The sequence below is a fragment of the Anguilla rostrata genome, chromosome 4 (genome assembly GCF_018555375.3).
Source record: "Anguilla rostrata isolate EN2019 chromosome 4, ASM1855537v3, whole genome shotgun sequence".
In the NCBI taxonomy this organism is placed as follows: Eukaryota; Metazoa; Chordata; class Actinopteri; order Anguilliformes; family Anguillidae; genus Anguilla; species Anguilla rostrata.
Window position 1 is genome coordinate 59,292,598 of NC_057936.1, and position 26,324 is coordinate 59,318,921.

Genomic DNA, 26,324 nt, shown 5'->3' on the forward strand with positions numbered 1-26,324 from the left:
CTCCCTCTCCCCTCCCCTCCCCCTCCCCCTGACCGAGCCCCACGACCGCCCGGAGGCCCTTCCTCCGTGCACCTCAAAGCGACTGCTCGTCTTCCTCCCTGCGTGTCGAGCACAGACAGGATGCGTAGGCTTCCGAGCGCTCCTTCAAACGCGCCTAAAATAGACGTCGTCATTGTTTTCCCCGTTGTCCTCCGTCCCCCTGGAGAAACGGCTGTTTGTCCGCTTCCGCGTTCGCCTCCTTCACCTTTTGCGGAGGAGAGGCCGCGCCCCGAACGAACGCCCCCGAGGCCCCTGGCGTGTCCCAGCAGGCCGGGAGAACCAGCGACCCCGGAGGCTCCCGGGTTAACCCGGGTGCGTGACAGGAAGAGACAAGAAGAACTACAAAAATACATCTGCAGTGGGGGGGCGCTCCCCAGCATGTAATTAACGGGATAAGGAAATCTGCGTATCACAATCGCTTCTCTGTTCCAGTCGCTCCGGAGTGCAGCGGGCGGTAAATAACGGGGTGTGGCGGCGTCAGTGAACACAGCGGGCAGTAAGAGCAGAGCGAGGGCTGGGGCGGGCTGCTGGGGCCGTCTGTGGCAGTGAGACAGGCTGCTGGGGCTGTCTGTGGCAGTGAGACAGGCTGCTCGGGCTGTCTGTGGCAGTGAGACAGGCTGTCTGTGGCAGTGAGACAGGCTGCTGGGGCTGTCTGTGGCAGTGAGACAGGCTGTCTGTGGCAGTGAGACAGGCTGTCTGTGGCAGTGAGACAGGCTGCTGGGGCTGTCTGTGGCAGTGAGACAGGCTGTCTGTGGCAGTGAGACAGGCTGCTCGGTCCGTCTGTGGCAGTGAGACAGGCTGTCTGTGGCAGTGAGACAGGCTGTCTGTGGCAGTAAGACAGGCTGTTTGTGGCAGTGAGACAGGCTGCTCAGGCTGTCTGTGGCAGTGAGACAGGCTGCTCGGGCTGTCTGTGGCAGTGAGACAGGCTGCTCGGGCTGTCTGTGGCAGTGAGACAGGCTGCTCGGGCTGTCTGTGGCAGTGAGACAGGCTGCTCGGGCTGTCTGTGGCAGTGAGACAGGCTGCTGGGGCAGTGAAACAGGCTGTCTATGGCAGTGAGACAGGCTGTCTGTGGCAGTGAGACAGGCTGCTCGGGCTGTCTGTGGCAGTGAGACAGGCTGTCTGTGGCAGTGAGACAGGCTGCTCGGGCTGGCTGTGGCAGTGAGACAGGCTGTCTGTGGCAGTGAGACAGGCTGTCTGTGGCAGTGAGACAGGCTGCTGGGGCTGTCTGTGGCACAGTGAGACAGGCTGCTCGGGCTGTCTGTGGCAGTGAGACAGGCTGTCTGTGGCAGTGAGACAGGCTGCTCGGGCTGGCTGTGGCAGTGAGACAGGCTGTCTGTGGCAGTGAGACAGGCTGCTGGGGCTGTCTGTGGCAGTGAGACATGCTGTCTGTGGCAGTGAGACAGGCTGCTGGGGCTGTCTGTGGCAGTGAGACAGGCTGTCTGTGGCAGTGAGACAGGCTGCTGGGGCTGTCTGTGGCAGTGAGACGCGCAGTAACAGGCGGGGGAAAGGCCTGGTGCTACGTTCTGAGAGAGGGAGGGAGGGAGGGGGAGAGAGAGAGCAAGAGACAGATAGAGAGAGAGAGAGAGAGAGAGAGAGAGAGAGAGACCCCCACACAGTAAACAGATTGAACTGTTTTTCACTACACATGTAAAATCAATATCCCGACGCTTCACACTTGAATGTGCCGGCCGTGGTCAGGACTTCTGCTCCCAGCGGGGGGGTTGTTGCGGGGGAGGGGGGGGACTGTATAGTCTACCTGTCCTCTCTGTAGGCGCCGCTCCACGTCACGCACACAGGGAGAGAGGCGCTGGGTAAAACGGCTCACGCTGTCCCCCCTCTCTCCCCCCCCCACGCTCGTTCCTCACTGGGGTGTCCTGCAGTGATGCAGCCTAATCGCTTCCGTGTGCTTCAACCCAACCACTGTTACATTCCAATGTTCAGATGACCTTTTTTTATAACATTACAAAATCAACATTCCAAAGTCCACGCCCACGTTCCACAGTGATTGGTCAAGTGTGCAAAGGGCAGGGTACTGGGTCATCTGCACATTCAGAATTCAGAACTAAACTGGCCAGCTTTTTCCCTCTTCAAATATTACTTATTATTACTACGTTATTTTCTCAAAGTGGCTTTATTTATTGATTTGGCCAGTTTATCTTTATGCATCATTGTTAACTCAGTGTGGCTTTGTGTGGCTTCTCTTTTGATTACAGATGGAACTTATTAAATAAAATTGCTATTGAAGACTTCTACATCGCACAGATAAATACATTTCATTCAAATGACATACGGCAATAGGCTATCAAACGACGACTGTTGCTGCACAGTTCAAAAGCTTTACTTGTTCCGCAAGTCACCCATCTCTCTGCATGCATTGATTGATTGGCTCTGATTCACTAATTTATTCATCGTTGAGACATTCTCTTTGCATCATACAGTCGGCAGATGAGAACAGAACAAATAACACCTAAATCCAGTCTATTCAGGCTATTCAAGGCCACGCACGTCAGAACAAGCAGAAATACAAGCAGACTCATCGCGCTCACGCTGCCTAGACATAAAAAGGAGGGAGTGCCTCTTTCTAGACTTGGCTCTAGTCTAAATTGTTTTTGTTTTATTGTTTTAATGGTACAGTTTATTAGGCTACCAACATTACGGTAAATGACATCAAAGGATAGTACATTTACAAAAACACATACCCCGAATCTCAGATGCGAATATCCCTAACTGAAAGCAGTTTACACAGTTGTGCAAAATCTCACTGAAGATGCTACCTAAATACATTATCACAATTTTATAATTATTTGAAATCACATAAATGATGCAAACAAACAAACGCTTCCCCAGGTTTTGCTGTCTTGCAGAGGCACCCTGTGTGGACTGAAAGGCCTGCGCAGGTCCAGGCTCTTCTGAGACATACACAAGGGCCCACTGTGTAACCCTTCAGTGGAAATAAGACCGTAGTAGGGCACTGCAGCTCTGCTCACACCACAACACACTGTTTTTTTCCAGAACATGATGCATCTCATCCGACAGCACGCATGGGCCTCAGGCTCTCAGTGTTCAGAGCACGACAGGCTGGGAGAAAAGCAGTGTGGCCCAGTCCTGGCACCGCTCCAGCCCAACCCTCTCCTCCCCTGCCTGCTCCCTCTCTCCTCCTCTCCCTGCCTCCCCTCTCCTCCTCTGCCTGCTCCCCCTCACCCTGCCTCCCCTCTCCTCCTCTGCCTGCCTCCCCTCCCCTCCTCTCCCTGCCTCCCTCCCCTCCTCTCCCTGCCTCCCCTCTCCTCCTCTCCCTGCCTCCCTCTCTCCTCCCCTCCCTGCCTCCCTCTCCTCCTCTCCCTGCCTCCCCTCCTCTTCAATTCCTCTCTCTCCTCTCCCCTCCTCACCCTGCCCTCACCCCTGTGTGACTGCGCTCTGAAGCATGGAGATGTATTTAAACAGCGCAGTAACACCTCCTCATGGGGGGACACACAAACACTGCGCAGAGCGGTACGCCCCTCCCCCTACACACCCCACGGGGCCGTCCTGAGGGGGGGGGGCTCCGACAGAGAGGCTCTCGCAGAGTCACCTCCGCCACGCCCACGCCCCCCGCGCCCAGCCCTGCTTCAAACGAGCGCTCGTCCGCGCGCGTCCAGACCGCTCCCCCCCCCCGCCTGTCAGGGGGCCCCCGCTGTTATCTACATGACCGCTCCAGGGGCCCATCACCACACAGCTCAAAGCTGACACCAGCTCCAGTCCTCCCCCCTGGGCGAGGGGTGGGGGGGGCGTGGCCTGACCTTGTGGGAACGAAACCGTGCCCATTAAAAACAGCCCTGCGAGGAAATTCACATGGACTGCAGTCAAATGGACATCCCAACGAAGAAGACCGCAGAACCGCACTCACAGACGGGGGGGGGGGGGGGCGGAAGGGTGGGGTGGGAATGGGAGTTTGCATGCCGGAGGAAAAGCAGGTTTGACCGCTGTTCAATATATTTCACAACAAAGTTCAAAAGTCATATGATGTACAAGCCAAGGCCGAGAAACTCGCTTTCACACATTCTTAAAAAAGTCACAGAACACTCTTCACATTTTTATTTAAAGGAATAAAAATGACTTTCGTGTGCACAGATTATCGCAGGGTGAGTCAGTCCACCTTGCTGCACAAGGTCCTGTTTATGTCTGTAATTGTGTGACCTTATCACAGTAATATATGAGCTGCATTGCTAAAATGACAGGAGGAGAAGCTCCTTGTGAATGGAATTCAGTAGGACACATCATTGCATGGAGCCAGGACCTCCATCTAACCAATCCATATTAACACACACACACACACACACACACTTTCGCTAGTCGCTTACATCTGATTAGGCCACAAACATAAGGAATCCTGGGAGCCGTATTCACACCTGTGTTTTCAGTGGAGCGGCAGGTGTGTGATATTTCAGCACCTGGGCTCCCCGTGGTCCAGAACCTTCCGCCCCAGAGGGAAGCCTCCTGTGCCCCAGTGACTGATGCCGAACCAGCTCAGCGGGGACCACAGCGAGCACTGAGACTGCCACCAACCCCTCGCTCTGACACGCACTCACACAGGCACGTACACACAGGCATGTATGCATGCACACACACACATGCGCACACTCACACACACACACACGCAGACGCACGCACGTACACACAGGCATGTACACATGCACACACACACACTCAAACACACACACACACACACCATTTCCTGCAGTAAGTGGGTCCTCCATAGAGTGTACAGAGGAACGGGAGAGGGTAGGAGGGACCAGGTGGTGAAACCTAGGAAGTAACGATAGGCAGCCTCTGCTGTGCATGCTTGAGGGCAAAAGCGCTTGCTGCCCGTTGGATTCAATGCAGAAAACCAACGTGAATTAACAGCCAAAGAAAACCACATCGGTCCATTTTTTGTGACCACAAATTGCATTGTGTGCAGCAGTTTCTAAAACAATGGTAGTTTCGGCCCAGAAGTCTTGGGAATTCTTTATTAAAACGTGCATATTTTATTACATAATACATATTTTTGCAATCTGCTTTTCTAACTTAACGGTCGTTAAAATTTCAAAATACCGTTGGGAAAGATTTCTTTTCCCATTAAAGTTTCGCTTTAATGGGAGCTCCAATGTCTTTCCCTCAGCATGCACAGTACAGGCTTATTTACGGGAATTCACAAGCTTAGGCTAGCCGAAGGCGTGTTTTCCTGTCTAGTTAAACATGCGTGTTTATGAGGCCCTCTCACTCAGACCACCTGTCCTGGGCGTTTCCTTCGCCCCGCTCCCCCACGCGGGGGACGGGAGGAGGCTTACGTGACGGGACGGGAGGGAGCACGAGGCTGGCGGAGCCGCTCGGATGCTAATCTCCCCCGATCCTGCCTGATAAGGGCCCCGGGTTCTCCCAGCAATCACCGCAGAACCGCTACAGGGGCCGGGAGATCGCGCCGGTTACAGGTTTACAGAAGGCAGCGACGGTAACCGGGGGGCGGGGGGGATAAGCGCTCACGCAACGCCCCGCGAGCTTCAGACCGCACGCTCGGGAAACTCCACCGGATGAGCGCGGACTCAGACGAATCTCGGCCGCGCCTGAACGCGATTCGCACAACCGTTACTTAATGAGCTCGTCGGCGGGGGAGATTTTGGCTGGAGTCGGAGCCCACGTGCTTCCAGGCTTGGATGAAACCGGTGACGTGGGAGGCCTCCAGCTGGCTGTGGCCGCGGCTCAGAGGAAGAGGCCTACAAACGCTCTTTGCTTCTCATGCATTCCCCGCAAAACATCACATGGCGCATTTCCCATCAGATCCAGAGCACCACCTCCTCATGTCCCCGAAAAGCTCTTGGCAGGCCAAGATGAAAGACGTCATTCTGCATCATCGTAGCTGTAAATGCGCAACTTAATAATCCGTACACCATATCATATCTAGGATTCTTCTCTTTGATGTACTTGGAGAAAAAGGCAACACTTTCAATATTTTTTACCAAATACAATGTCCAGATCATTGTACAATTTAACATTCAGTCATCCATAAGACGGAATAGTAAGATATATTCATTGAGGTACCAGCAAATCTTTTCATAGTTTCCCGTTTTACACATGACTTCATTTAAACTAGTGAATGTTCAAAGTAAACCAGTAAGAACCGGATTCGATAAGCAGAAATCTGAATGGTAACCAGAATAAATATGATATGCAACCCTAGTCAGAGGCTAGCACTAGCTGAAATTTACATAATTGTAACTAACTGTAGTTACAAAAGTGGTTTTGCATGGCAGATTTTAGATTCTTACATAAAAGGACACCAGTACTTAATTTCGATGCAGGACAAACTTTGAAAGCATCCATATCGTGTTATAAAGTAAAAGATGGACACACACAGGATCCAGCTATAACTGGTTTTGACCAAGGAATTTGAATCTTTCTACAAGTGTAATGTTTTGTGCAAATACAGCAGCACTCACCATGGAGGGAATCTTTAACAGCCTCGCTGACTCTACAGTCTCTACACAGCATAACCGAAGGTCAATGTTACATCATGTTCAAAATGTTCAATGTGAGACACAGCATTGATGTGGAATCTTATTCTGGAGGACATTTCTGTTAACAGCACTTGAGAAAACCCGTCTTTGAAAAACCGTGAGGACAGGGGAGAGAACTTCACTGCACTTTCACGACAATTTTGTCCTGCAGCCTGCAGCTACTGGAGGGATCGCATTGTGCAACTACACTGACTGCCTACTCAACAACTTTGGACTCGGACATCTTCCCAGAAGAGACCCACACTTGGCTGTATTGTAGACACTGTCCAATTTTCTGAACCTGGTACTGTGATTCTGGAACAAAAAAAACTGTGCTTTTGGTGTCTTTCCTTAAAACAACATGCACTATAATGACTACTGCAACTGCTGTTTCTTATGAAAGTAATATTTAACAGACTTTTGAATTAGGCCTACGTGGTTTTGTGCAGTTTTCTTTAAATTTCTATTCTAGTTTTAAGTTTTACTGAAAGCCGTAGAACAGAAAAAGCAATACTGTGCAATACCAACAGACATGCAAAAAAAAACATAAAATGGGGAAACACTAGTGAACACACTTCTGTTTGAGGGAGAACATGCTACAAAGGATGTACCAATTTTCTTTGGCTTGACATGAATCACGATGGAAACCCGATGGAAACCAAACAAGCGACAGCAGAAACAATGCACACAGCTATACTGGGAGTGTAAAAACGGACACAGCCCAATGACTGTGCAACAGACACATAATGTGCTGGCTTTGTGCATGAAATCTGCCCTGATGCAACGCATGTGAACGGGACCAGCACTGACACAATCTACTTTAATAGACAGAGCACTGACATAAGCTGTGCGGATAGGATCAGCACTGACACGGTCTACTTTGATAGACAGAGCACTGACATAAGCTGCGCGGATAGGATCAGCACTGACACGGTCTACTTTGATAGACAGAGCACTGACATAAGCTGTGCGGATAGGATCAGCACTGACGCGGTCTATGCAGACGCAGACGAGGTCCGCAGTGGTGCAGTCTACGTGGATGGGATCGGCACCGAAGGGAGGACTCCTGTTGTGGTCTCAGCCACTCCCGGGCTTAAACCCAGGCGAACACACGCAAGCCACCAGCAGAGACTGGAACTACGCGGTACAGGAGGGAAGTGAGGTCATACAGACTCGGCGACGACTGCAACGGCAATTAGTTCTGTTACCTCCTCCCAATGTGCACATGACCGTGGCTGTGAATCACTTCATTTAGCCGGCAAAGGGAAAAGTGTTGTAGCTCCATCAATACTGAAGACGAGCCCGATCAATATATCAATGCATTCCTGCTGTTGTGTAGAACACGCTAACAGCACAGTTTCATTTCAGGACATGACTATATATGTATATATTCATGTTCCAAAATGAACTGTACCCTGCACACCAGATCTTCTGAAAACACAACGCTGGGACCTCCCCTTTTAGGCTACGCTTCTGTTCCTCTTTGTTTCCCTCTGACAGGTGTTTCATTACAGGTGCCCATAATATCACTCAGGGGGTGCCTCTGCAGTCAGGACTCCAGCAGGGTTATTCAAACGCGAACTAGCCCCAGTTTGGTGCTTTGTTGTGTGGACGTTTGAAGTTCTTTGTGACTTCTGTCTGTTTACATGAGGTCAGAAGGTACAGAAGTTAATGTTCTTAAGGGTTGAAAATCTGTGGTCATTGTGGTTATTTCTGTAGGAAACCCAGAAAAGTGCCAAACTTTTGGTACTACAGTATATGGGGAAGGCTGTACCAAGGCATAACTTGGCGGGTGGTATACCTGCCATCCCAACTGAACTCCTCGTTAGGGCAACAGTTCTGATACAGTCCCACGCAGTATCTGATTAACATGCATTAGTCTTCCCATTCTAAAGACGGTCAATTCTTCCCAAATGACTCCAGGCTCTGACATTTCAACTGAAAGTAAATTCAGAACTGGGGAAGGCCGTTTGGTTTACGGCGTTGGGAAGATGCTGGGTTAAAATGTGTCCTACAGACTGACCCTGGAGCTTAAAATACCTCTAGGCAATCCACCAGTACTCAGCTCATGGTTCAGGACCCACTCAGAGAAACTGCTGTCATAAGACAAGTGACAAAACCCAGACGTGGAGCAATAAACTACAAATCACTAACACCAGCAATGATGTACACTGTGCCAAACAGGACAATGCGGACCAAGGTAGTTTTACTGCCATGTTAATCCCACTTTATAGATCATAACTCTTCAAATGCTCACAAGCAGCTCCTCAGTGGTTGACCAGCAGCAGGGACAGATGGGAGAGAAATGAACCCAGAATCACACAGCCATGTCTCTGGCCTGCCACAGCCCACACCGCAGCACTAACTTAGACGCAAGGCTCAAACATTTCAATAACACAATGAAATAGCAGTGCAAATGCAAGGCGAATCACCGTGTGATATTAAAGGGAAATTCCAGGCTAGAACACTTTCATTGTGAGTAAACATGTAGCAGCCATGTGCAATTCATTCCAGGGGTTACTATCTGTAATATTTGTAATATATTTTACGTTATCGCAATTCACAATTTTTCACTGGCTATCCTGTCAGGGTTCTTCTGGATCTGCTCCAGACTGGAGCCTCAAGTGTGTTATTCTCCTAGGTTACCCAGAACTACTTTTGGTGCCTTCCTCTTCCTGAGAATGGGCACAGCAGTCACAGCCAGCTAGACTGACACTGACATCATAGTACTGCATAGCTAAAAGGCTAAAAGCAGAAATGGAGATTGTGGCCATGACACCAATCCCCGGCAAAGCCGTGATGTTGAATTATGGACTATTGTGGCAGCTAGCACAGCATAAATGGGTATGTCTTCTTGATAAATGATTCATTTCTCTCAGTAGGAGTCTTGCAGAAAGTTGATTAGCAGAGATTCAAGGCAAAACCCCTGACCCGTCCCTAAGGGTCTGAAGTAAATATCGGATACTCATAGCTGGTGCCATAGCGAGTTGAAGACACACTCTCAAATTAAACTGCACTGTGTCTGCTGCAGCAATATCATCGCGCGATCGACAGAACTCGAGCTTAGATGCAAAAAAGTCAAGTACTACATGAAACAGGAAAACAGAACCTAGGATGCATGTTGCATCAGTAATATGCAAATTCAAACAATGTCAACAAAAAAAAACAATGTAGTCAAGTTACCACTATCAAACATTCTAAAAACCACATGAAAGCCCGATCTTAATATGGAAGACAAAATAATTATCTGTTGCGAAGCTCTGATTTTTACATTTTTAGTATTTACAGAAACTTAGTTTCCATACATGTGTTCCCATTTAATTTGCAAGCAGAAAATAAATGAACAAAATTGTAATAAATAACAGATGAACAGCTTCACATCTGCTGACATTCAACCTTATGTTTAACTAACAAAGATTTAATGATATTTGTACAATCAATGTCAATTAATTCTGTTAAAACTCCTTTTAATGGGGATGTTGTGCTATCAACCCCACTGTGGAGCTAGACAGAAATGCAGATATACTGCTTTCAGGGGGGAGTTTTAAATGATGATCAATAAAGACACTGAAATTCAGAATAGTTTCTGTACAGCAGTTAATTCACAGTCAGTCCTGTTTAATTGTTGCCCTTTTATTCTGCCAGTTTCTATTTCATACTCTGCGCTGTCAATTAAATCATTTCTTTCAAACAATCATTATACAAAAAAAAACATCTAATTTCCCCCTGCCTCTTTTCTCTTTTGAAAAAAAAACAGTTAATCACACAAAAATATTTTTCTTATCATCCACTGAACTATAAATAATTAAATTTGGAAGACTAGACTTCTTTACTGCATTACATCTAGCCAAAACAATATTTTTTAAAAGTCATATCTTACACAATGAAGTGGTGTCCTTTTACGGACACTGCTCTCAGGAAGACTGTCTTATCTTCTGAAAACAGCTGAATATTTGCAAACAACTGCACAAGTACCTGACATTTCTGCACCGTCATAGCATAGACATGATAATATTACATGACTGAGGTCTTAAAATTCTGTTCGCATATAATTCTGATCGCATTGCAATAGTGCTAACGGTACAAAAGCGAAGCATGTGAACTAACCGTGATCCTATGGCCAGAAGTATATCCACTTCCCTTAGACGACATGGGCATATTGATAACAGCGCTCAGCATTCTTCTTACTAATGCAAACCGGGGTATGAGAACAGGCAATGCAAATTCCGCACATATCTTTAAAGGGGTAGAGACAGGACTCCATTGCAGTTTGAATGTTTTTTATTCTTAGCAGCAGCTCATCACATACCATCACCCATGGCACATAGCGAATGGTGTCTGACACCTCCGGCGTTTACACCAATGACGTTGCAGCAACTTGAACGGTTTGTCGGAACAATCTCTCCGAAGCTTACATTAGAAATTGTTCGTGTGATTTACTACTTGAAAGGTATCGGATGTCACAACTATTCCGGATTATATCGATTATTGCTGGCCTGTGCTAACGACTATACAATTTTTGAAATGCATCGCGAACACATAACGTTACCAATCTAATATTCGCTGCTGAGCGGAGGCCTTTATCTCTGCAATGGAAATGCAGCTGCACTGAAATGCTGTGGCTTTTCGAGTCGATGAAATTGACCTTTAACACAAGTTTTTCCACAGTACCAGCCAGCTCAATGTAAATATACTGGTGCTGCTTTTTTTCACAGCAATACATTTCACGGTGAACCAGTAGAACAAATGCAGCTAACGCTACTAGTTAATTTAACTGACTATTTATTATAACAGATTTTTAAAGGATCTAGTTAGACTCATTTGAACAGGGATTATTTATTTTTCGTTAGTTAATCCGAGTACACACGCTGTTCCATCTGGACTACCAGAATTCACCGTAAGTGCAGGGTTCTACAGTGCTCGCATTTAGGGATATTTGCTTCTGAAATTTGATGCTTGCCAACTAGAAAAATCATTTAAGAGAACATCTACGAATTGATACGTTTAGTAGACTCCCACATTTTTCAGTTTAGGAGAACGTGTTCTTTCGAATAATGTTGGTGTATAGCCCTTGAGTGTCAAACCATATTGAGGATTTTTCAACCTTAAAAATTGCTAACTAGCTATGCGTTTCTTGCGGCGTATTTCAAATTGACAAGCAAATTTCAAGTTCAAGATGGAGAATTATCTTTGAATTTAGTGGAGTTTTGTTTTGGGTTATGCTTGAGGTGTAGTGACTGAACCCCCCACGCCCCACAGCGGAGACACTCCCCGGATCTGGGCGGGACCGTGGATGCTCTACGCCGGACACATCTATAGCCTGAGCCCCGAGGCCGTCGAGGATGTGATGATGAAAGGGAAGATAGAGGGAACGCACGCTAAATAAAAACAAAACGACCGCGCATGATAGCCAGTTAGCTAACGGCTACAAAAACAAAAGACGTAGCGTTACCTCGTCAGCTAGTCACATTAGCAATCTAGCAAATAAAGAAAGATCTAGGATTGAAGCACTGATCCCATTCAAGCAGTAAAACAATCTGCACATTTTCAAGGACTAACATAATAGCTAGCGAAAGTTAGCTCAGTAATCCTCTAACCAGCAACCCGCTCTCAGAGTAGCAACACGCTAATTTGCTAGCTAGCTATTTTACTGATGCAAAATGAATCATAAACTGACCTGGGGGTCGGCGCTCCTTACGATGGGGGTTCGTGTACTGAAGGATGTTCCTAAAGCTAAGTTACCTTTCAATGTTTTGCTCAGAAACGCTCGTCTTCTGATATAGCCAACAAATTTAGTAATAGTTACAGCAGTAATAAGAAAGATTCCCTGCCTCCGCAGTGTGGTAAACCACTGCCGCGATCTGTTTCACTGAGGATGAGCGCGTACTGGGGGAGGAGCCGCGGGCGCGGCCCACCCACCCCACTGATGAGCATCGAAGGTGACGGTTGGCCTCTTGTCTATCGCGTGCACCGTTGGCACTGAATTAGACCGCGAGAGGGGCATGCTGGTGCATACTGGTGTCAGTGACGTGCAAGGAATACATGCTAAATATGTGAATATTGCATTTGTGCCCTCCCTCATTTAGATTTTATGTTGAGAAAAAAATACATTTCCAATCCAATTTCATTTTATAGGTATTTGATTTGTATATTATCGAGACTAGAGGGACTAAACTGGCAAATTTAATCCCAAACAGCAGACAGCAGTGTGATTTTCCAATCGGCATTCTAAAATGAAACCCGAACTAGTTCATTACTGTTAAATGCTTTTAAATAATACATATTATATTGTAAAAATTTACACTTGCATGGGCTTGGTAGACTTCCTTTGTGACGTTGTCAGATAGTATAAAACATTTATCATCACAAATAAAACAAAAGAAGACATTTCATTTGACGATACCAATGGTTGAAGGAAAAAACTTCTACAATGGCTTGTGTGCTTCTTGGAGATTAAGCACGCCGTCGCCAAGTGTTTTGGGCGAGGGGAGGAAGGTCATATATTGGGATATAGCGCCCTCATGTGATAGAAAAGTACTACACCCCATGAATTGTTTTATTGATCATGTTGTAGATTGTACTGTATAGTGTGCTTGTACTGTATTTGCATTTTAAACCAATTTCCCTTTGAATATAATATGTACGAACTTCTTAAAACTATCTTGTAATTGTGTGTATTGCTGTGGCAGGTATGGTATTCTGCCTAGTCACAAATGACACTTTTCTGTGTTTACAATTACAGCTTCTACCAAATTCGCTTTTTGAAAAATCTAGTGAAGGTTTTATATTTACAATTACATGTATGATGCTCTACAATACATACGATTGTACTTTAGGGTCTCACTATTTTCAAAGCTATTTCTCCTTGCTCATATTCTATAGATTCAGAGTACATAACACACAAAAAATAAATAGTCCAATACGTGCTTAAGCCAAATTACATTACATTACAATCACTTAGCAGACATTCTTATCCAGAACAACATGCAGAAGTGGAGAATGTCAGTGTTAATCACAGGAATACCACTGATGTTTATTTGTGTAGAAGATCTGAGCCTCTTCCACTCTCATTGACAAAATGCACACCACCAGTATTTACTAACTTTTAATGCTAAATGCACGCAATGGGTTTTGAGAAAGAACTGTAGAATCAAGCACAGCGGAACTGATATAAAAGCTCCTTGGTGCACAACTCAAATGTTGAGCCATTCTAATGATTGTATCACAGGATGTGATACTAGGTCTGGATAAACTGGGTCCCTTTCCTCATTCCCCAAATGACAACTGGCGCTCCTTCTGTTGACTGTGCAATTGTCTGGCACGGTTCTTCAGTTCTTCTGCTTTCTTGTCGTCCCGTGCAGTCCCCTCACCAAGCCTATACATTCGACTGGCATTTGCGCAGCCCCACACATGTCCGAGCTGGCAGGCCTCCAGCGCGAACTTTAAAGCAAGCGTCATGTCTTTGTCGAGTCCAGGAGCACCCTTTATGTACAGTGCACTCAGATTAAAACAGCTGGGAGCAAACCCCCCTGCACACGCCTTGTCATAGTACTTCTGGGCCACACTGACGTCAGGGCCCCCATCCATTGCCCGTCCGTCATGTGCAAGGAGGCCCACGTTATGACAAGCATCCACCGATTTCTTACCCCCCGATTCACAGGATTTCATAAAGCAGGAGTAGGCCTTCTTCAGACACTCAGTTACGCCACCTAGTGGGTAATACAAAAAAACAGTGCAGCACAAGGATTTTATGAGACATCAACCAGATGCACTGCATTGCTAATACTAAAGCTTTGCATATTACAGTTATATTTACATAATTAGGTGAAGTAAACTTGTACTTTGTTGTACGTCGCTCTGGATAAGAGCGTCTGCCAAATGCCTGTAATGTAATGTAATGTAATACTTAACAAGAGCTGTGCAACAAAAAACGTAAAGACATTGACTTAAAGCGAACTATGCCTTTAAGCTTGTATTAGATGCTAAAGCTTTATTAAATTTAAAGCATAATACTGTAGAACTTAGGACGGGGTACGATTTTCGGATAATTGTGTTTTATTAATTTCTTGATCTGAAAGAACGCTATTCTTGGAATACATTACCCTTTCCGGTGATATGGTACGCTCCAAGTTTGTAGCAACTCTCGCCGTGGCCGTTCACCTCACAGTTGTGTTTCAGAACCTGAGCTGCCGCCTCAAAATTTCTTTTTACCCCTTCCAAGTAATCCGCAAGCCTCTGGCATCCTAACACGTAGCGTAAATTCATACACGTGAGACACAGATATTCACGTAAAACAGGACATAATTAATATTTTGCAGGTTTTCATTCGAATGAAGCAAGCTAATGTATCCCTGTTCATTACCGTCTAGGACAGCTGATGGCTTACCTTCCGGATCTTTCTCTTTGTGACATTGATAACTATACTCCACCCCGAGGTTATCCAAAAACTGCTTCACCTCTTTCTCGTCTTCAAAATTGATTAATCCAGCCATCCTTCAAATACCTCAGTACCTCTCAATTCAGCGTCGGAACCAGGCGTGCTTGGCTATCTGAACTCACTAGGTTTGACCTTGGTTGCAACCTAATGAAAAATTATCCGGCGAACTAATTTAAAATGTTAAAAGGTCGGTGTGTCTATTTTAAAACCAAAGTTAGCGTAGCTGCCCATAGATGCGAATATCGTATGTGAATAGAGAATTGTCCTTGCATTGCTCACGTTTTACAAAAGTGCTGCTGTCACGAAACTACAAACAGGCTTCCGTATTCTTGGACCCGCCCATCTTTGTGAAAATGTACTTCCTCTGTCACGACCTTGTTTATTTGTCAAAGCTTGCAGCTCCTTCCTTTGGTGATTAAGCGTCAAATTGGTAGATGAGCTACTCATGGAAAACATTGCTCTTACCGACTTGACATCCCTCTTAGTTAAGGAATCTACAGAAAACAATGCGATAAATGACCGTCAAATATTTGTTGTAACTGTAACAGTACAGCTGATCAAGTGAAACTAGCTAGCGCTAGCTACGGACAGTAGCTAGTTCGCTAGCGAGCCCAGGCATTTTTGGACGCTTTGCATCGTGTTGCATAAAATAGGTAGCTAGCTATCTACCGCTAGCAACATTTCGTCATGGTGAGTTGATTTGCTAGATTTATATTTCTTTCGTACGTAGCTATCTTAACAAGCTCGCTAACGTTAACTGGAGTAATTTAGCTAGACTGGTGTAGTTAGTTACATTCCATCTGTTGTTAAATGCACAAGTTATGTAGCTAGATCTAGACTAATAAGACTGTTGCAAACCCTCATCTTGTCTTGTAATGCTAGTCTAGCTCCGTTAACGTTAGACGACAAGCATTTGAAATATCTTGTGGAGATAACGTTACAGTGTTACTGACAAGCTGGTTATTAACCTAACTTCGGTGTCAATTTGTGGATGTATTCTAACGTTATTGTTTTCAGGTTAGCTTGTCTATTTGGAAAGCTGCTGTAGTCTGCTTAAGCTATTTGGAAAATCATAGCTATATATTTAGTTGTGGTAGAAATAGTTGCTTGTTGACGTTAACGCTGACGTAGTTAGCATTTTTTACGTTTACTAGCTAACGTGATCTAGTGGTTATTTTGAGTGTCTCTGGATTTGGTTAACAGTATTTTGGCGTGATTTAATTGTCCAGCAAAGCAGCTATATAACCGACGGTCTACTCTCGTGCTCTTGCGATAAACGTTAAATCTGTACTGCACTATTTGAGCTAGTTACGCAGATAGGGAACGTCAAATTTAACCTTCCGCCTGACTTCGCTATTTTTAGTTGAAAATATCTGTCTCGGCATGATGAAAATCTCTGTTTGAACTTTCTTCTGTGACCACACAGCAATGTTTGCTAGCCAAACATTACTATCAATTAGCAGCTGCCACTTACAGTGCAAACTTATTCGGTGAAGTTTGTTCAGTTTGCTTCGTGTCAGCGGCATTTTGTTGCTGTTGTTCTGTTAATATATTTCCGTCCGGACAAACAATTCGCATGTGGTTAAAGTGCAGATTCTTAGCTTTTATTGAAGAGTATTTTATACATTTTGGTTTCACTCTGTAGAAATTACAGCACTTTCATATGATACATGGTACCCCGTTTCAGGACAACGTAACGTTTGAAACAAATGGTTTCACAGGTGTTTCTGATTAGGCTATCGGTATCTAGTCTTGATTCTAGGCTTTTGATTGCCATCTGTCAACATGAGGACCAGTGCTGTTCCGAAGAAAGTCAAAAGAAGCCAATATGAGGCTGAGAAATAAGAAAAGAAAACAGTCAGAGATGTAGGCCAAACTTAGGTTTGCCGAAATCATCTGTTTGGAACAACGTAAAGATGAAAGAGCACTGGTGAGCTGTGGGATGGCCTGTGGTGTATTACAGGATGAGGCATGTCCTGCTTCCCTGACGGACCTGTGCCTGTCCCTGGTGAGCAGTAACCTGGACAGGTTCTGCGTGAAACGCGCCGATGGCTCCCTGTGCCTCCGCGAGTTTCTGGTCTTCCCGCAGGAGCTGGCGGATCAGCTGCTGTGCAAGATGGCCACGGAGGGTAAGCAAGGAGTGGCTGGACTGTGTCTCAACGCAAGGATGCGCATACCCGTTTCTGCTGGGGAAATATTAGATTACACTGGTTATTTTTCTGGTGATAGAGTTTTAAGGATTTTATTAGGTGGAATGTTACACAGAATGCAGGTGGGCTGGGTTTCTTGTCATGTTATTAAACCAGGGCTATTGTACATTCACAATTTATAAATACATCATAGTTTTTGTTTGTTTTGTAATATTATTATTTTTAATCTTCCAAGTCTTTTTTTCTCAATGTCGCTAGTATCCCATGACAAGACACCTTCTTCAGCAGCACAGAAGCACCCTGCTGGTGCTGTGTAGTGCTTGTAGGCTGCAGGCTGAGCTGAGTCTCCTTCCAGGTCTTCTGAATGACAGCACGGTGGGCATATTCCGCAGCTGCCAGTACCTGCGCCTGCGCAGGGCCTGCATCCGCACCGCGCGCATCTCTGCCGAAGCCTTCCGCCGCGCCCTCTGCCCGCACCGCCTGCTGGAGCTGGACGCGGCGCGGGTCAACGCCGACCTGACCATCGCCGACATCCTCCGGGGGCTGGCGTCCAACAAGGAGTGCCAGGACAGCCTCCAGCGGCTGGTGCTGAACGGCCTGACCATGTCGCTGGAGGAGCCCAGCCGCCGTCGCTTCAGCTCCCTGCAGGGCCTGCGCTCGCTCAGCGTGGCCAACGTCGACTTCTACGACTCGGGCCTGGCCGACGTCTGCGCCCTGCCGCGCCTGGAGAGCCTGGACATCTCCAACACCTCGGTCACCAACCTGACGCCGCTGCTGGGCTGCCGCGGCCGCCTGCGCTACCTCACCATGCACCAGCTCAAGCGGCTGGAGATGACCACCGCCCAGCTCCTCTTCGTGCTCAGCCAGCTGGACGGCCTGCAGCACCTGGACATCTCCGACGACAAGCAGTTCACCTCGGACGTGGCCCGCCAGCTGCTGGAGCAGCCCGGGATCCTGCCCGCGCTGGTCTCGCTGGACGTGTCCGGGCGCAAGCAGGTGACCGACTCGGCCGTGAGGGCCTTCGTGGAGCAGAGGCCTGGCATGACCTTCGTGGGGCTGCTGGCCACCGATGCGGGGTTCTGCGACTTCCTGTCCGGAGAGGGCAGCTTAAAGGTGGGAAGGGAGAGCTTGTGTACTCGCAGTAGAGTCGCGCTCACATTTTTTTTTCAGTTAGGCGATAGCTCAAATTATGGACGTGTACGCGTGTCACCCGCAGGTAACCGGGGAGGCAAACGAGACCCAGATCTGCGAAGCCCTGCGGAGGTACAGTGAGCGGGAGTGTTTTGTTCGGGAGGCCCTGTTCCACCTCTTCAGCCTGACTCACGTGATGGAGAAGCCACGCCCGGACATCCTCAAGGTACGTTCTAGAAAAAAAATTGTCCCACTCTTTAATTTCCATGCGAATATTTCCATTTCAAATGACTCCCGTGTGAAACGCTACGGCCCCTTGTCTGTTTTTCCGCAGCTGGTGGTGATGGGCATGCAGAACCACCCGGTGACGCTGCACGTCCAGCTGGCGGCCAGCGCGTGCGTCTTCAACCTGACCAAGCAGGACCTGGCGGCGGGCATGCCCGTGCGCCTGCTGGGCACCATCACCCACTTGCTGCTGGAGGCCATGAGGAACTTCCCCAACCACCAGCAGGTCTCTGTTTGTCACTGTTCATAGGAATCCACAAAGTTCCCCATGACTGGTGTTCAAAAGTACTAGTATTAAAATTAAATAGAAATGTGTGTGACTGCACCCATTCAAATGTGTCCTCCACCACAGCCTCTGCAGTTTTCTTGTAATTCAGGTTACCCCTCCTTTTTTCCAGTTTTTGTCTTCTCTTTACCTCCCAGAGCATTATGGTTTTTTGGTCATTATTTGTCAGTGGTCTATATCTGCAATTAAAGGTCATGTCCCATTGTTTATCAAAAATGAGGAAGGTACTCAACTTTTTTATTTCTTCAGATTCCCTATAGCGCACACGGGTACCTCTCTGATGATCATTTTGGTTCCATTTTTTTCCAGTTGCAAAAGAACTGCCTGCTTTCCCTGTGCAGCGATCGCATCCTGCAAGAAGTTCCATTTAACAGGTTGTCCATTTCAGTCCTCTTTGAGTTGTTGCTGTTCTGTGCATACCCTACCCCAGCCCTCCACTAAACTCTGTGTAATTTAATTTGGTGTGCTGAGAAGAGAATTTGATGGCCTACTGAATAAAGATATTGCTTAATGTGTCTCAATGTGTGCATAATTATCACTGTGTTTCAGGTTTGAGGCCGCCAAGCTGGTAATGCAGTGGTTGTGTAATCACGAAGACCAGAACATGCAGAGGATGGCAGTGGCCATCATATCTATTCTGGCTGCGAAGGTGAGATTTTACAAAGATCCAGATGGAGGGGAAGGGTAGAGAAGAAAATTATAAGAATGCATGTGATGAAGAGAGAAGGGTATGGAGGAGGGCTAGAATGAGGAAACTGATGCAGACCATGTGATTGGCCGTTGTTTGACCCTGTCGTTTATTGGCAGCTGTCCACGGAGCAGACGGCACAGTTGGGTGCAGAGCTCTTCATTGTGAAGGTAAGATGGAGGCTTGCGATCCCAGGCGGTGATAGAGACGGGTCAGAGGGAGAGGAGCTCTTTATCAGGGAGAGGGGTCCTTTACCAGAGAGAGGAGTCTTTTACCAGAGAGAGGAGTCCTTTATCAGAGAGAGGAGCTCTTTATCAGGGAGAGGAGTCCTTTATCAAAGAGAGGAGTCCTTTATCAAAGAGAGGAGTCCTTTATCAGGGAGAGGAGTCCTTTATCAGGGAGAGGAGTCCTTTATCAGGGAGAGGAGTCCTTTATCAGGGAGAGGAGTCCTTTATCAGGGAGAGGAGTCCTTTATCAGGGAGAGGAGTCCTTTATCAGGGAGAGGAGTCCTTTATCAGGGAGAGGAGTCCTTATCAGGGAGAGGGGTCCTTTACCAGAAAGAGGAGTCGTTTATCAGAGAGAGGAGTCCTTTATCAGAGAGAGGAGTCCTTTATCAGAGAGAGGAGTCCTTTATCAGGGAGAGGAGTCCTTTACCAGAGAGAGGAGTCATTTACCAGAGAGAGGAGTCATTTACCAGAGAGAGGAGTCCTTTATCAGGGAGAGGAGTCCTTTATCAGGGAGAGGAGTCCTTTATCAGGGAGAGGAGTCGTTTATCAGGGAGAGGAGTCGTTTATCAGGGAGAGGAGTCGTTTATCAGGGAGAGGAGTCGTTTATCAGGGAGAGGAGTCGTTTATCAGGGAGAGGAGTCGTTTATCAGGGAGAGGAGTCGTTTATCAGGGAGAGGAGTCGTTTATCAGAGAGAGGAGTCGTTTATCAGAGAGAGGAGTCGTTTATCAGAGAGAGGAGTCGTTTATCAGAGAGAGGAGTCGTTTATCAGAGAGAGGAGTCCTTTATCAGAGAGAGGAGTCCTTTATCAGAGAGAGGAGCCCTTTATCAGAGAGAGGAGTCCTTTATCAGAGAGAGGAGTCCTTTATCAGAGAGAGGAGTCCTTTATCAGAGAGAGGAGTCCTTTATCAGAGAGAGGAGTCCTTTACCAGAGAGAGGAGTCCTTTATCAGAGAGAGGAGTCCTTTACCAGCGCCTGTCTCCCTCCACAGCAACTCCTCCACATCGTGCGTCAGAAGACGGCCCAGGTGGTGGTGGACGCCACGCTGAAGTTCACACTGAGCGCGCTCTGGAACCTGACCGACGAGTCGCCCACCACGTGCCGCCACTTCATAGAGAACCAGGGCCTGGAGCTGTTCATCAAAGTGCTGGAGGTACGCGACGCGGTCCCGTCCACAGGCGTGATCGTCCCGAAACGGGACGCGTGCCGCTGCTCGAGTTCCAACTCATTCTGTGAGTGTCGTTCAGAGCCTTCGGGAAGGCGCTGTCTCTGAGTCACGTCTCTAACTTTCCTGGCCCTGTGTCTCCCTCTCCCTCTGCAGTCCTTCCCGACTGAGTCATCTATACAGCAGAAGGTCCTGGGACTGCTGGTGAGTGCGCCGTGTTTATGTGTGGTTTACACCTCAGGCTCGGTCGGGTTCTCGGTGTTGTAAAGTGACTGTTAGGGAGTGTAGGTGTAACGCACTGACTCTGTGACTGTGGAACCGTGCGATGCATTATATCTGAGATTGCAAGTCCAGCTAATTTACTTATTTCATTAATGAGCGTCAGTGTAATGCATCAAGCCTGTGTCAGCATACTGTACTAGAGCCGTGAGTGTTGGTTTGTGTATTTAATTGGACCTGTGAGCAAGTGCCCCTGTGCCGTACTTGTTCTAGGAGTGCATCAGTATGTGTGACTTTATATTGCACTGGATGCTAAATTTGGCCCAGTGTAATGCAGTAGTTTTCGGAGTTGTTTTTCTGTAATGCATTGAATCTGTGAGCCAGGGTCTGTGTTCTGTACTACTGCTAGCGTGCTATCTTTGTGTCTTTTTAATGCAGTGAGTGATTGAGTGTATGTGAATGTAGGAATTGGCTCTGTACAGTTGTCAGTATTGTTGGGCAGAGAAAATTATAATTACCAGGCCAAATATGGTATATCCATATACCTTACAACACAACGAGGTGGACAAGCCCAGACAGAAGAGCCGGGTCAGTCCCTGTTCTTATTCCTCAACAAGTGCATGATTGCTTTTACTAATTACCATCATTATTCTAAATCTGATTGGCAAATGGTTAATACATAAGCATATAGTGAAATTTAACAAAGTAAATGGGAATGTATTTGAGAGAGAGAGAGAGAGGAAAAAAACACACACAAATGAACATGTAATATTTTCTAACTTCTCATTGTCCTTGGGAAGTTCGGTGCCTGGAGCCAGAAGCCCCCCCCGGAAGGCCTGAGAATCCAATGCACCATACATTTTCAGTCATAATAAAGATACTCTCCACCCTTCAGTTTGAGGCTAACCCTAATCCCGCAGCGTGTGTGTGTGAGAGCAGCCTTTTGCTTCTGCACTGTGATTCAGAACAACATCGCGGAGGTGGGGGAGCTGCACTCGGAGCTGATGGTGCCGAGCTTCCTGGACCACATCCGCAGCCTGCTGCACAGCCCCGAGGTGGAGGTCAGCTACTTCGCCGCGGGGATCCTGGCCCACCTGACCTCCAGGGGCGAGGCGGTTTGGACGCTGGGCCTGCCCCTCCGCTCCACACTGCTGGAGCAGCTGGTACGGCCCGACCTCTTGTTTTTTTGTTGCACCAACCGTGTGCGTCGGTGCGTGCGGCAGCGGGAATGGCCCTTAACTCAGCGGCTGTGTCTGTGTCTGTGTCCGTGTCCTGCAGCATTCTGCCATCCTGAAGTGGCCCACGCCGGAGTGCGAGATGGTGGCGTACAGGTCAGTGTCCGCAAGCAGTGAAGCAGGGGTCTCAAACTCCAACTCCGCAGGGCCGCAGCCACTGCTGGTTTTTGTGATTTCCTTTCAACCGACAGTGGATTAGGGCCTTGAAAACTAGGTGTGCAGACCCTTTAGCCGGTGACTTAAATTAAGCACCTAAGTGCAGGAACACATCAAAAACACAGCGGCTCCAGGATTTGAGTTTGAGAGCCCTGCATTAAAGTCTCCCATCTTCCACACGGTGACTTGACAAGAATAGAACAGCTTCATTTGCTGAATTTATTGGTGACAAAATGAAAAAGAATCAAACCGTGATAATATTACAAAATGTGCAGTAGTTTTGCTGTACATACAGAGAAAATTTTTGTTTTTATATCCTTAAAACAGAGCCTGAAATTTTCAAATATGGAAATAAAGGTGTGACATTATCTCATGTCTGATATAAACCGGTCTAACAACACAAGACTTAAAGTTTAGGAAACTCTGATATACGGTTAATAAAACCATATACAGCAACGACATTTAGTATATTATCTTGCCTAAAACGTAGAAAATAATGTTTACAACACTAAAATCACATTGGGTAAAGAGTGATCCAGCAGACACTAACATTAACATTACACGCTAAAATTACATTTTAACAATGGCGTTTCCCATCTGTCATGGAGGACTTCATATTATGGTCCTCATGAATTCACTCGGCTGTTGAATTCAATCGTATGGTACATTTTCAGAAGTGCCTGAGCCCTCTTACCACAGAGCTATTCACATCATATAAATACACAGCTTCATTAGCCAGAACAGACAGTTGCACGATTAACATTTTCTGTGATGTGAAATTCATGGAGCATGCACCGCTACCCGTAACAACGTTTCACGCGTCATTTTTGATCACACGCCCCTGTCTCTCGAGGCTAGTTAACGTATTTGCATTTCGCGAAGACGAGGTTTTGTATTCCTGGAACTGTGGGGTCGATGGTGTGGCTGGTGGCCCGGTGAAAGGTGCTGAGTTGACCTCTGGGTGGTGTTGACCGTCTTCCTGTCCCGTGTTAGGTCCTTCAACCCCTTCTTCCCCCTGTTGGAGTGTTTCCAGACCCCCGGCGTGCAGCTGTGGGCAGCCTGGGCCATGCAGCACGTCTGCAGCAAGAACGGTGAGTTTGGGAGCAGAGGGGGGGGGGGATCGGGGATCAGCGTAATCCGGGCTTTAGAGCAGCCCGTTAAGATCACAGATTACCGGGAAAGGAGGTTCACGTGGCAGCGAGGCCTCGCCTGACCCCCCACCCCCTCCCCCCCTCCCACCCCTCAGCGCCCAGGTACTGCAGCATGCTGCTGGACGAGGGGGGCCTGCAGCAGCTGGAGGCGGTGAGGACGCACCCCGGCACCCACGCCGACGTCCTGCGGCTGGCCGAGGGCATCCTGGACAGCCTGGAGCGCCACAGGGCCCGCACCGGTCAGCCGGCGGCCCCGCCCCCGCCCCGCTGCCAGCGCCACCAGGACACGCAGAACGGTGGGTCAGGGGAGGGGAGGGGAGGGGAGGGGGCGGGACCCGTCTACTGTGTGAGAGGCCTCAGCCACATGCTTATCGCTGCCATGGCTACAGCTGACAGAAAGGCCACGTGTAACTACAACTTTGTAGACTGGTAATTTGAACACATGAATGAAAAGGAAAAGCCTTGTCTGCTGCTCTTTGGACCTGACTGGCCGTGCTGTTTGTGCGTACCGGTGTGCAGGTACCCACCACTGGGTGGCGCTGTGAACCGCTGCTGATGTCTCGCTCTCGTCTTTTTCGTTGCAGAGAAAGATACTCCGTGATGGTAAAGCAGCGGACGGCGGTGGAAGATGGGCGTGTTTATGAGGAGGGGCGGGGGGGAACCGGGGGAGGCAGGTTAAAGAATGACCTGCACTCTGTCCCTCCTTCAACCTTTTGTGGTACCCTGAACCTCCACCAGGGGGCAACAGAATAGGGGAAACGTATTCTTTGCACACACTGAATGTTATTTATTTTTATTTCCATTGAATTGAAGATGGATATTAGTATTACAATTGAAATTTAATTATTTGGTGATAAGGAACTGCATTATGGAGTGTTAGCAAAAAAAAAAAAAGAGAAATACTGGCTGTATTGCAGGTGAACAGTGCATATGCTAATATGTAAATGTGTTTAATTTGTGTAGCGCTCAGTGATAAAGCTCACAGACCGGGAGAGCCAGTACTGCCAGAGTCGTACTGGTTTTATGGTTGTGCATGACAGTGTGTGCTTGGGAGCATGCTTGTGCGTCTGAATGCTTTCTATGTGATTTCCTTACATGTCAGTTAGTCCTAAGAAATTGTCTATGAGGCAAATATTGTAACATATGGACACAAATGGCAATAATTATAATGGTCACAATATGGAATGAGGTACAAAGGGGACATATAAATACAAATTCTTTTTTTAAAGCCGAAGTGTATATAACTGTAATTGTTGGTAGTGCTTCCTGTGTTTGGTGCTACTGTAGGTTGTGCTTTTTTTGTACAGTACTTGTGTCAGTACTCCCAACAGCATGACAGATATGAAACTGTAGTATATATATTTTTATATATTTACTGCCGCAGACAAATTCAAGTTGTTTTCTTGATTTGTTGCATCGTTTGAAACCAGCACAACTTGGAGCAGAATAATATTTTAAGAGATCTTTATAGAATGAAAAACCAAACCAGTAAGTAGAATAACAATCCACCAGCATCTTAATATTCTCCTAATCTGTGCGAGTGTAAGAGTGTGAAGAGAAGTCTTGCTGTGACTGTCCTTGTAGCTGAAAGCCAAGCATTCAAAAATGCTTCAGTCTAACTGCAGCCAAGACGAATACTGCATCGCCACTGTGTCATTCTCCCATTTCATAATTGCTGCCAGCTCCACTTTAATTTTTAATCAGGGAGGCTGTGGCCCCTTACGGATCTGATATTGCACAGTGTGTGCCCTCTCTTCCATTTAGGTTCCCCCCCCCGTAAATTGGAGGGTGTAAATCAAATGGAAAGTTCTGAGCATGAATAACCAATACACATAGTCCTAGTTGCATTTTTATTACAAATGTCTACCCTTTGGAATACAACGGTGGATAAAAGTTTCCACAAATATTTACAAACATCATAAAAATATGACTTCTTAAAGATATGGCTGGAGCCTGTTACGAGCTCCAGCATGAATCCCTTTGTCCACTCAGTAGATGAAACATAGGGGTTCATTTGGTGAAATGAGAGAAGCTGGATTTGACGTTAGAAATTACATTGCATCTTAATCCAGTTACAGCTACCGGGACACGTTCAAAACGCGAAATCGTCTTTAAGAGGCGAGGACATGAAATTTACTGTGTGATTTCCGAAACGCATGAGAACGAGGCGGATCATAAGCTGTAGTGATGTGTGAACTAGTCATCGGGCACCATTCGTACTGGCCCGGGGTACTGTAAACCACGTACTCTTTTAACAGGTGGCATGGGATACTTCAGCGGCTCCAGTGATCTTTCTATGCAACTGAAGCTAAAATGGAGGTTCTCAGACTGCTGTGACATCTTCCGAGGGTACATTCGTTTTGATCCACGAATAAGCTTTTCAACTGCTGCATGGTACTTCGGTAATGTTTTCTTTATCTGAGAAATCTGGGTTTCAGAATCAGTTGTGCTTTTTTGAAATGTGCATCTTTATTGGTGAGCAATTTTGCCCAACACACTTCTTGAACGCTGGGAATGTTGTTCGAGGGGGTAGCCCAGAGGCAACTCCCATCCAGGGGTATTACTTTTTTGCTGCTGAGATATGTTTTATGCAAAAGATGTTTCTGAATAAAGAATGTATACACCCCTTTACCGTTTAGGATCTTTTT

General features: G+C 47.1%; 3 protein-coding genes across 7 annotated transcripts in view; 1 reads left to right on the plus strand and 2 right to left on the minus strand.

Annotated features, from left to right (window-relative positions):
- ralgps2 (Ral GEF with PH domain and SH3 binding motif 2) overlaps window positions 1-12,573 on the minus strand; it is an 86,944-nt gene extending 74,371 nt beyond the window's left edge. Inside the window, exon 1 of one of the 3 annotated variants that reach the window (XM_064333585.1) lies at window positions 12,226-12,573. The gene's annotated coding sequence lies outside the window, so the exon portion shown is untranslated. Of the gene's footprint in view, window positions 1-12,221 lie in introns of all 3 variants that reach the window. The other 2 variants (XM_064333583.1, XM_064333584.1) reach the window with 2 other exon arrangements.
- LOC135253813 (cytochrome c oxidase assembly factor 7) overlaps window positions 1-15,289 on the minus strand; it is a 123,989-nt gene extending 108,700 nt beyond the window's left edge. Inside the window, exons 1-3 of one of the 2 annotated variants that reach the window (XR_010329690.1) lie at window positions 14,935-15,289; window positions 14,651-14,791; window positions 13,670-14,257 (exon numbers count right to left, since the gene is read on the minus strand). Coding sequence is in view for 1 of the 2 variants with exons in the window: in XM_064333594.1 (XP_064189664.1) it covers window positions 13,815-14,257; window positions 14,651-14,791; window positions 14,935-15,040 (690 nt within the window). In the remaining variant the exon portion in view is untranslated. Of the gene's footprint in view, window positions 1-13,640; window positions 14,258-14,650; window positions 14,792-14,934 lie in introns of those variants that run through there. The other variant, XM_064333594.1, reaches the window with a different exon arrangement.
- Window positions 15,290-15,362: 73 nt separating this feature from the next.
- Window positions 15,363-26,302, plus strand: zyg11 (zyg-11 family member, cell cycle regulator). 2 transcript variants are annotated; one of them, XM_064333582.1, is made up of 15 exons: window positions 15,363-15,675; window positions 16,949-17,114; window positions 17,491-18,248; window positions 18,352-18,492; window positions 18,601-18,777; window positions 19,147-19,211; window positions 19,387-19,486; window positions 19,645-19,695; window positions 20,742-20,903; window positions 21,072-21,119; window positions 22,100-22,297; window positions 22,413-22,465; window positions 23,519-23,616; window positions 23,772-23,972; window positions 24,261-26,302. In XM_064333582.1, exons 1-15 carry the CDS (start codon window positions 15,673-15,675, stop codon window positions 24,275-24,277), a joined length of 2,238 nt encoding a protein of 745 aa, XP_064189652.1. In that variant the 5' UTR covers window positions 15,363-15,672; the 3' UTR covers window positions 24,278-26,302. The 2 variants fall into 2 exon arrangements, with proteins under 2 accessions (XP_064189652.1, XP_064189651.1); XM_064333581.1 differs by lacking the exon at window positions 15,363-15,675 and having other exon boundaries at window positions 16,913-17,114.
- The last annotated feature ends 22 nt before the right edge of the window (window positions 26,303-26,324 follow it).